The sequence below is a fragment of the Micropterus salmoides genome, unplaced genomic scaffold (genome assembly GCF_014851395.1).
Source record: "Micropterus salmoides isolate LMB-PRFRI ecotype aquatic unplaced genomic scaffold, ASM1485139v1 Ms_hic_scaffold_3962, whole genome shotgun sequence".
Classification (NCBI taxonomy): domain Eukaryota; kingdom Metazoa; phylum Chordata; class Actinopteri; order Centrarchiformes; family Centrarchidae; genus Micropterus; species Micropterus salmoides.
The window spans coordinates 1,436-12,536 of NW_024043331.1; the positions used below are offsets into that span (position 1 = coordinate 1,436).

Genomic DNA, 11,101 nt, shown 5'->3' on the forward strand with positions numbered 1-11,101 from the left:
GATTCGTCAGGGCAATCACATGAAGAAAACATACATCATCAGCCTGGACTACCAGTAGTGAATGCAGACCTTGATGTCTTTGCCAGCAGCTCTTCCATCATCAAATCTTCTGCAACTGGGGAGTAGACAATCTGCTTCCTGTTTACACCTGCACGTGCATGCTCAGTTTACGTGACTGTTCACGTGATGTGCGCAAAGAACTTTCACAGTGTTTACTTAAGGATCCGAATACCTACTTTATTATATTTGAAGACCTGTAGGCAGGAGTGAAAATGCATGTCAGCAATCTGTTTTATGCCCTGTAGTGAGAGTTAAAATACATACCTACTTTGACATGGAGTGAGCCATTGCGTTTCATTGCCATAGCCCCTTGTGTTCTTACATATGTGAGTAATAAAATAAGCTGGTAAGTTCTCCTCTTCTGCCAAATGGGCCTATTTTATGCAGTGCAGCAAGCAAGTGTGTATATGGATGTGAGTATATGTGTTGTGTGGGAGTATGTGTGTACATGTTCAGGGTTGGGGTCCAGTGGATGCCAAACTTTCCATAATGTTTACTGACACAACACATTTTAATGGTTTCTGTTCAGCGCCAAGAATTGGGAAATCAGGTCACTTCAAAAGGGTGGCACACTACGGAAGCCCATTGTTTACACTTATGGCTTTGGCTATTTAAGTCTGAAACAGAGGAGCCCTATGGACACCACAGCTGAATTGTTTTGTTGTTGCAAAACTCTGTGCAAGAATTGTTTATTATTTGCATAACTAGTTCTTAAAAGTAGTTATTTTAGTCATAAGTGAACAATTTACCATAAAAATTTATTTTTTCCATTTCATTAAGGCCACTTAAATATTACACTTTTGCAGTAATGCTGTACACTTCAGAAAGTATGGCAATGAAAATCAAAACTCAAAAACTAATCAGCTCCTTATGCACCTCTGCCAAGTATTTCTTTTCATACCCCAGACTTTATTTCTTAGTAACGTCAGAACAATGAGCTGAAAGCTGTGTGAGGTCCCGTCGTACAGCATGAACGTGTGAACCATTCTCTGGCCATATGCTGGTGAACGCCCAACTACAGACAATAGAGGAATTGTTTGGCTTCACGTCTGACATTTAAACAGTTTCTTTCTGGCGCACGCCGTGGGGCTTCATGGGAGACCCATCACCACAATGATCAAAACGGCTTACACACATAAGAGTGAAATAGTAATGTAATTCTCGTCATTATTCCCATCCTGTGCAGTCTGTTTCTTGTTTATTCTGCAGGTCGCTCTGTGCTGAGGTCTGCTGTGAGTTAGCAGTGCTGCAGCAGCAGTGGGCGGTTTTTCTATACAACCTATCTCTGTAATGAGCTGGTGGGCCGCTCTGATCGGGGTTGCAGTGGGGTAAAGGAACAGCGTGACTTCACTCCATAGTGGTGTTGAAATTTCCTAAGATTGTGGACATTATCAAATTTCACAATAATACTACAGTCAGGGTGGCCTGTTCCTCAGGTTACAGTGCAAGGTGGCTGCAACCTAATCCTGTGAAGTTTAATCCTCTTCACTCCAAACAGCAGCACCAGCCTGACTTGGGTAATGTCAATACACATGAAACACTGTTACAAAAGTAGTTTTTTTTTTTATTAAAACGTACACAAACATAAATAAAAAAACACTGAATGGAAACAAATCTATCAGATGAAGATCTAACAGGTATGCTACAATCTTGTAGAAGAAACAATATATCCATATTGCTTTTGGCTAAGCAAGTGCACACAGAATTGTCAAAATCAAGATACATAAATATGGAATTTAAAATGAAGCCCCTGTGTTTTAATAACAAAAAGCGTGTCTACTATTTCCTCTAAGTGCTGCATAATGAATGTCATACAGACATAAAATATAAATGATTTTTACAGCCGAAAGGTCACTTTAACAATGGCCTGTCTCTGTACTTCTAGAGCTAATAAATAAATATTTAGTGCATATTCCCATTTACCTCACTGAAGAGCCAAATGAAAAACAAAATTTAAGTTAAAGATGAACCAAAGTCAATTTGGTTCCTCTAGTTAAAGAAGACAAGAGTCTATTCATGTCATTTATGGTCAGACAGTCCAGCTATCTGCATCGCTTGTTGATTGTCATAAACCTAACAAACAGATGTCATTCCCTCCTTAGTTTAAAATGACATTGTCATGTAATTGCCTTCAATGAAGAAGGCCACTCATTAGATGTCATTAAGACAGAAAATCGGATAACAAATGAGTTTTTGGAGCATGCACACGACCTCCTCTAAACTGGTTTTGTTGCTTAAAAAAACAATGTCAAAGTCAAAGTGAAACTCGGCATTAAGCTTAAATAGTGCCTTAGAGATTTTGAGGGTGATATAAATCACCATCTAACTGCCTTTTATTATGAATAGTTACTGACTGTCAGGACGCCTCATTGCCTGCCTAGTTCACACTTACAAAAACCTTTCAGGAAAACATTTGTGTATTCACTGCTGTGTGTGACAGACCTGGGACTTTTGTTATTTTTATCCCGTGATAATCTGCTAAATACAAGCACATGCTCTGCAGACGGTCTACCAGATACACTGTTCTTTTTGGACATTCTTTCCAACAATCAACATTGATAAATCCTTCCTCACTGCACTTCTTGCCAACAAACTTCCTTAGTAGCGCCCATGTGGTTTGTTTAATTAGTGCATAAACACATGTCTATGCTTAAATCTGAATGTTGTAATCTGAACTGAAATACAATCCCAATACAAACCGCAATACTTTTAAAAAGTCACAAGAAAAAACATCCAGTGCTATTTTGGATGAAGTTGAGAGTTGTGTGTCGTTTTTGGGGGGAGTGGGGTCTAAGTGGCAAGACAAGTATTTAAAAAGCTGACTACCTTTTTCATACATTTTTACTTGTAATGGACTCCAAGGCCATTTGAACACATGTACAATACAAAAAACACACTTTTTTTTGAAAAATCAACATTATAAATCAATAACAGTGGTTCTTTGGCATATCAAATGTTCAGTAGCATGTCCGCTCCCCACGTGTTTAAATTTCAATTACCCAACTTTATGGCACCAAAATACGTCCCTTCTCCATCCCGGTCAAGCATCCAAGCATTGGACACATTGACAAACAAGGTGTCTCCCACCTCCAGATGGATCCCTCTGCCCTGCTGGGCGCAGTACATGTTATAGCTCGTGCTGTTCCAGCGCATGGTGCTGCCCGTCTTCATCAGCGTCACAGACTTGCTGTTCTGTTTGATGCTCTCGTGGTAGACATACTGGATGAGCTGGGTGTTGCTAAGATCCACGGGTGGATCCTCAGCTGGACTGCTGTCCTCTCGTGGTCTGTAGTAGCGGAAACAGGTCTTGGCATAAACATAGTAGAGACCTGAATCTTGTACCAGCAGTTTCCCCTTCTGATAGTCCATCCTGTGGAGGTATCCGTGCTCCTCATTCCACTCAATGGTAAGGGTCTTTGGCTCACCTTCTTCATCACAACAAGAGCAAGATAAAACAACAGAAATTTGGGTTAGCTGACCAATCCATAATTTTTTGGGGTTTATCATAACCAAACAAAACAAAAAGGTTTCTGTGTATAGTCCTACATAAGATATTAACTAGATAGAAATTTGTAATTACAGCTTTTTATGTATTAATCCTTTGTAAATATGGGTGCAAACATGGAGAAAAATGTTTTCAGAGTTAGTATTCATGCAGCTTAGAATAAGTGGGAAACATCCAATTGTTGTGACATTATTATTAAATAGCATTTTATCATGTCAAGTCAAGACAGTCTCCCACTTTTATTCTTCACCTGTCATATGTTCGCAAGCTAACGTTAGCTCTGTCAGTTGGTTCAGCAAGCTAAACAAGAGTTACAGCTGTAGTTACTGGTCTAACATTTAGTTTGGTCCAACTAACTAGTTTGTGAGGCACAACTGTTTTAACCTAGTGATGCAAACAAATACGTTATAGCTAAATTAACACTGAATAAGGTTCTTTATTACAAAGTGAAATCAGATATAGCTAAAGTTGTGTTTGTAATAAAGCCAGACTGACAGTGTTTCTTGTGCAATAGCAAATAGTAGGATATTAACTCAACTGGACTCACTCTTAGAGTACTCATGTTGCGCTCTGATTGGTAGATGAGCTGATGGCAGACCCTCTTTAGTTTTGCACCGTTTGCTTTTCCTTGTGTCTCTCAGTGCGTCCAGCACTGGCTCCGGCTGCACTTCCTGTAGAAAACAACAACAAACAGTGACTGACAGATGAACGGTGAATGGTATTCGTGTGTGTGTGTGTGTGTGTGTGTGTGTGTGTGTGTGTCTGTGTGTCTTATCCTACCCTGAGAAGTTTCCTAATTTGAAACTTACACCCACATCCGTAAAGAGAGACCAACAATTAACCCACACCCACAAAGTACTTTTTCTTAAAGTAAGAATACAGTTTTGACATATTTTACCACAGCTTTTCTCTGCTGTCTCTTTAAATAACTGTCTGCTTGTATGGAATTGTATGTATGTGTGTGTGTGTGTGTGTGTTCAGACAGTAAGTGGATGAGCATACATGGACTGCATGTCTGTGTATATGATCATCCTCGTTGCCTAGCCTGCAAACTTCTTATTACAGTCGGTTATACTTGGGGCATGAGGCTGTGACAGGGAAACCTCCTGGTCAGTTTACCCTTTCAGATAGATCGCGCTTCTCCGGAATTTGGAACAAATAGTATCTAGACAGCGTTCAGCCCCGTGCTTATTCAATTCAAGGTCAATGACGCCGCCATTCACAGTTGGGCTGACCTCCACAGGCAAGACAGAGCATATACGCCCAAGGCAAACAAGGCTTCCATGCCGGTAAACAGAATAATTTATCAGGTGTGGGTGTTTTTTTTTCTTTCTGTCTCTACCTACTATCAGATATTCACACAAGAGATGTCAGGGATGAGTGAAATTACATTTTTAAAGTTGTACTGCTCTGTTAGTTAGGAAAAAGGCCTTGTATTATTATTTCAGAGTAATTTCCCCTAATCCAGTTATCTCAGGTATTCTGGCAATATCACCTCAATCTAACCCAGAGCCAACACCTAAAAAAGAAAGTGTTTAAATGGACTAGCATTTTAAATATACAAACTTAAATAAACACACATAGCGCCTCTGAGCACAAACACATTCCATGTAAAGTCATCTACAGAGCCAGTCCTAGCAACACCATTAACAGGGTTATAACAATAATGCACCTGTACTGTGCTAATATTACTGTTCAGTATTTATTCACAACCCAAGTCCAGACAAATGTGCACGGCTCTCAAACTAAGATTAGCGCTGTCTGTCCTCCAAAAACAATTTGCTGCACAAACATGTTTATAGAGCAGCGTCTTGGAATGAGACAGGGGTAAACAACGTCTTGCCAGGGCTACCAAGTAATTGTGAACGCGCACCCAATTGGCCCTACATTGTGGGATCTATCTTGATTTGTGGTGAGACCACGTCATACCTCTTTATCCAGAGAGGAGAGATTATTTAAACAAAGTAGCAGCAGCTTGGCAGCTTCCTGATCTACAGTGTGATCTAGAATTAAAGTGCGGTACGGTGACAACCACTCTGCACCAGACGAAGTTGCTACATGAAGGAGAAATGTCCTCCTTGAAATATACCAAACTACGGCTGACTTGATTTGGTCCTGGAATACCACACTGCATACAGGATTCGGTTGAGCCCCTTAACTACACACCACATACATCATTCAACGTCTCCATTATGTTGATGAGTGGTTTCTGAGATGCTACAGTAGAACAAAAGTCCTCTCACTCAAGCTTGGCCACCAAAGCAGATTGTCTCTTTGTGTTTCATACTGCATCAGTCAGATCTCCTTCTTACGCAGTTGGTCAGATCTCCACAGACTGTAAACATTCAGATCATGAGCCGTGTCTGATTCATTGTCCTATGTTCTCACCACTCCCGAGCTTGCACTGACCACAGCCCCAGCCCGGTGTAGGCCGGGGCTACACATCCTGCCTCACATCAAAGAGTACACAGCAAAGCTGAACTGCAGAACTGACAGCTGTCCACTGAGGCCTGCTCTCTAGCAAATCCCCTGAACTGTCAGCGGAGAGCATCGGCGGTCTCAGAGCTGACCCTAACACAACACAGTGTGGGCCAAGTGGACCTGTCACCCTGACACTTCATAAAGCTCCCAGTACTTCTCCCTGGGAAACAGCCTAGGGCTAATGACACAATGAGCTCCTCAGTGAAAGACAGGCTGGGTGGTTTGTGTAAGTACTCCACCGGGGTTACCCAAGACAAACACAAATACCGGTACATAATTTCAAGAGAAATTAAAGCATTATGGGAAACCAAACACCAGTGAAGGAAAGCAGCCCTTTTATTATGTGTTTTACTTCCTGGATGGTTTTTGCTCTTGCTCTGCAAAACCTGTGCCAAAAAATGGGTGGCTTCAGCAATTAAGAATTTGTACTTCACAACTCCCTTATGCTACTGCTAATCATTGAAGGAACCCTCTTCAACCACTGACGCCAATGAGTGACTCACTAATAGTTGGCGCAGTAAACTACTTACTGTGCACACAGTGTCAGTAAGCGACTAATCTAACGTGTGGGAAAATCCTACATTTTCTTTTCTTTCTTTTTACCATTGCTTTTAATTAAATATTTAAGATTTTTCTTTTTATTGATAACTTACACTGCACTGTAACTTTTACTGTCCTGTTTTCTTTTTCTTTGTTTTTAGCTTTGTATTATTTTCCATTTGACTCTTTTAACCCTGATTGTAACACTGTAACTTTTATTATATTTTATGTTGCTTTTAAACTTTTACATATTTCCCTGTTGCTTTTATGTTTTATGTAAAGCACTTTGAATTACCTTGTTGTTAAATTGTGCTATACAAATAAACTTGCCTTGCCTTGCCTAAATGATGTTGCCATTTGACACTGTATCAAAAGGTGGAAAGGTTTTTTTCCTGTTGTGGTCTGTACTCTCCCCAGCCTGTGTGACCACCTATGGGGTTCGGTGCTTGTTGTACAGAAGCTGTGGTATGGGCTGAAAACACACCCATGAGAAAATTATGTCTACTGTCAAAAATGCAGATAATTGACAAATTGAAAGCATGTGCGGTACTTTCCCCTTGAGAGTGACATGAGGAAATGCTTCAAAACATTTTTAAAGCAAGTTCCAACTACTGCAGATTACTGGTGGCGTCTACGACATCACCGTTGGCTCTGTAAAAGTTTGTTGAAGTAGAAATTGCAATAATGGCAATTCTTTCTGCTGATTAATAACTAATACAAAATGTTTAATACAGCAGCATTGCTACAAGGAAACCTGTTCAAATGTAATTTATCTGAGTGGACTGTGCTCCAGTCAGAGAGTGTGTTGTGTTGCTGTTTTGCCTGGGGTAGACCAGGGGTCAAACTCACCTCTATGGATCGACGTGGGGCTGTGGACAAATCTACCTGGGGGAGAGAAACACAGGAGCCAAGGTTAGAGAGGAATAAATGTTAAAAATGCCATCATTAATCAGGACTATCTGTTATGAGAATGTTTCCCTGACAGGTGGAAGGACTATTTGAAAAATGTACAGAAAGGGGAGCAACAACTCAGTGTGGATGTTTATGGAGTGTGTGTGAGTGAGTAGAGCAAGAGAAACTATTTTCCGCATGTCTCACATTCCACCACAGTAGACAAAAGTTAAAGTGATTTGCAGTGCTATTGTCTCAGAACAATTAAACGTCTATTCTGGCCACAAGACTTTCATGCATGCACACAGATTGATGCACCAAAGACGCACAACAATAAAAGAACACCTTAGCCCTCATGTTCGAATCGGAGCAGCTTTAAACCTGCTCCGATCAGCACATTCCTCTGCAGGCACGGCGCTGTGCAGATTCCAGCCCTCCTCCCCATGTCCAGGAAGTTCTACAGGTGTTGAGGGCAGATGATGGTCCATTGCCAAACTCTAGTCCACACACAACTACTGACTCACGCTAAAAGTGCTACCATGTGCAGCTGTCATCGAGTTCGGAAAAAAGGCTGCGTGTTAATCCAAACAGCTCTAACTCTGACCAACCGGAGGGCATCTCACGCTGCTGGTATTCAAGGAACACATCGATCACGCCCAAAGACCTGGACCCGCATCCCTCTCATCACATAATCACATTAACCCGACAAACATGTTTGTCAAAAGTGTTACTACACAAACACTATGCCATTAAACATTGTTCAAATTCAATTTCAATTCTTCTCTCTGGGATTTTTGTTTCACTCCCTCTGGCTCACATTCGGTACATAACTAGCAACTACCACACTGCAGTGTGTTTGTGCCAAAGACTAGACCAAAGAAATTTAACACACAAGCACTGAGAAAGACAGAGGCAAACAGAAAGAGAGAGAGAGACAGATGCTCCCCAGGTGAACTCGCAGCATCCTGACGGAGCAGAGATGCGGTCTGTTCTCTTGGCTTGTTGAAACATGACAATTATTCAACTGCAAAACCACCATAAAGTAACAAAAACAACTGCAGCAGAATGTAAATGTTATTTTACACGGTCACAGAAACAGCTTACAAGATCGCAAAAGGTATTGGACCATGTAGGGACATATGTATTTTGATAGTATCTCTGACTGCGCTCACCAGCAATAATTTAGAACATCCAGTCTTCGTTGAACTTTGCCAGACGTTTCTGCCTCCAGACTCCTTGAAAACAGCCCTGCTTATGCTCAACAGTTTACAACTTCTGACACATATAAATTACAAATATAACCCACTGATGGCATGTAAACATACACAAGAGAGATTGCAGCCTGGGAGCCTCAAGTGAAAACATCTGTATTTTGCAAACAAGACATCTTGCAAAACTGACATGTAGATTTGCAGCGGAGCCTCTACTGGGACGCTGAGATGTTACCACTTCAAAACGGATTCACGATGCTTTGAATTGAGCTGCAGCCTCCGGAAAATATCGTGCCGAAATAACTAATCTCCATTGTACCTTTCATCAGGGGCTTTTTGAGATGCTATCTATCACTCGGTGTGTTTTTACAGCGAGGCAAGGAGTGTAACTGCCTGCCGCCAAAGCGCAGCGCCTTCAAAGAGACGCTGAGAGTGCACGAAACTTTGGCTCACCAAACTGCAGAACTGGCTCGACGTCGCGACTTTCCTTTTTACCTTCTGTAGATTACACCTACTTTACTTCTAAGAGCACACACCGCCAACTTTATATTGAGCTGGAAAACATATCTGGCATTTTATGGCATTATAAAATTGCGCAAATATTGCTGGACTATCGTAACTCGCTTGTAACCTAGTAAACAACTGTTGCCAGTATTTTTAGAGAAATATTTACACACAAAACCAAAGCTTGAGTAAACCTACACACATGCTGGCGGCAGTGAATGACTTTGCAAAGTGTCTCATTGCGCGCTGGAAATCAAAAACCAAACCACACCACGGTGTCACATTGTGCCTACCTCTTGCAGATAACCTGTCAGGTGTAACAAGATCGCCACACTGGAAGCCACCTGAAGCAATCCCATTATAGTGAGGGTCCCGAATAGGAGCGGCCGGTAAGTGGGCTCCGAGCTCTGCACCGGGTGGAGGCGGTGCTGCCCCGCTTCGATGTCGACGGTGTTCCGCAGGTAGCCTCTGTACTCGCTGTGGGTAGCTGCCATGATGCGCGCTCTGTGTGCCGTTCAGCCCCGGGGCCAGGTCCCAGACTCAATGCAAGGAAGGAAAGTGCGCCTGCAAGAGTCCCTATAATCAGCGGTGGGTGGGCTGAAAAACTTCCCTCTGCAGCCAATCAGAGGGATTCTCCGGTAGAGACAGACGGATAAGACTCAAGACTCTGAATCGACCTGTTCTCACGACAGGTAAAGCGAGTCCTCTATGGCTCCAGACGGTTTTCACAGAAACGCATGTGATCCACCCCTTGTGGGTGTCTACACCCCCGGTGACACACTCACTTTGAGTTCTGCTCAACAGGGATGCAGAGGAGTCGAAATTATGTAAAGAAAACCAAATAGTTATTCTATTAAGTAATGTCGAATGGCCTGTTAGTCATCAGTTGACGCTTATGAGCACTAAATTATTTCAGTCAAACTTCACAACAAAAAACACTAAATGTCCCAAGAAAATATGCCAAAAACTATCAAATTTGTATAATTTGAAACCACAGTTTTATTTCATGACATGACATTTTACCTTTACAAGACCCCATTATTAAGCTCAACAAACTATTTACAAAACTTTTAAAGGATATTTGCTCCATCTCACTCATTGAATCCAGAATCTATAAATATGCAAATATAACTGCAATGACATCTCTTTTTTTTTGTCACCAGCTGGACAGGAGAGCAGAAATGGGGATGGGGGGACAAACACCACAGAGAAAGGACAACACCTGCAACACCTGCAAGAGAACAAGGGTGAGGGGCGGGGACAACAGGAAACACCAGAGGAAAACACCAATTGCAGAAAGCAATGAAACCGAACAGCAATAAACAGCTGACAAAAGAAAACAACTGAGGGAGAATGAAAAGGAAAACATAGACACAATATGTTGGATTCAAGTATCCACATCAGTGTGAGTAGCATATTGAACCCGGATTTGTTTCCTAGTTAAAAAATCTAATGGGTTAAACTGAGATTTAAGGTGATCACAGATGCACTTCCCACTTTCAGCAGATGGATGTGAACAGCCTTCTAGTGTTACACTCTGCATAGGCACCATGCTAATCAGCGAAGCTCAAACATCCACTTATAGTGAAGTAACAATGAACAAAACACATTCCTGAGCAGGGGTTGTCTTTTAAAAAAAGCTAGAGACATTAAGCTTTGTGATGCAAATTTATATATCTCAATAATATGTAATAAGACTAGATTGATACATGTGTACACTGGCAGTATGTCCCATAATTATCATAGTTTGAAGCTTTTGTTTAACACTCAATAACTCATTACTGATCATGTGTTGGTGTGGCAGCTTAGGCTCATTAGAGCTCCTGAGTCAATGTGTCCTGTTAGTCATATCAGACAAAACCGTAATTCTAATGAATAACAATGCAGATTCTTTACTTATTCTCCTGCT

At 41.5% G+C, this 11,101-nt stretch overlaps 1 protein-coding gene across 2 annotated transcripts; it reads right to left on the minus strand.

Moving 5' to 3' along the window:
- Positions 1–1,601: 1,601 nt before the first annotated feature.
- LOC119885223 (tumor necrosis factor ligand superfamily member 11-like) lies at positions 1,602–9,885 on the minus strand. 2 transcript variants are annotated; one of them, XM_038695372.1, is made up of 4 exons: positions 9,486–9,885; positions 7,436–7,471; positions 4,113–4,236; positions 1,602–3,485 (listed from the first exon to the last, which is right to left on the minus strand). In XM_038695372.1, the coding sequence occupies exons 1-4, from the start codon at positions 9,684–9,686 to the stop codon at positions 3,052–3,054; spliced, it is 795 nt and encodes a 264-aa protein (XP_038551300.1). In that variant the 5' UTR covers positions 9,687–9,885; the 3' UTR covers positions 1,602–3,051. The 2 variants fall into 2 exon arrangements, with proteins under 2 accessions (XP_038551300.1, XP_038551299.1); XM_038695371.1 differs by having other exon boundaries at positions 1,603–3,488.
- Positions 9,886–11,101: the final 1,216 nt, after the last annotated feature.

What these genes read in the sequence shown, in the direction of transcription:
- LOC119885223 (XM_038695371.1), bottom strand. Translation starts at nt 9,686, where the DNA reads ATGGCAGCTACCCACAGCGAGTACAGAGGCTACCTGCGGAACACCGTC. An exon ending in CCCCACGTCGATCCATAGAG is followed by an intron (nt 4,237 to 7,435) that starts GTGAGTTTGACC and finishes TGTTTTCTACAG; the next exon opens with GAAGTGCAGCCGGAGCCAGT. An exon ending in GCAACATGAGTACTCTAAGA is followed by an intron (nt 3,489 to 4,112) that starts GTGAGTCCAGTT and finishes GTTGTGATGAAG; the next exon opens with AAGGTGAGCCAAAGACCCTT.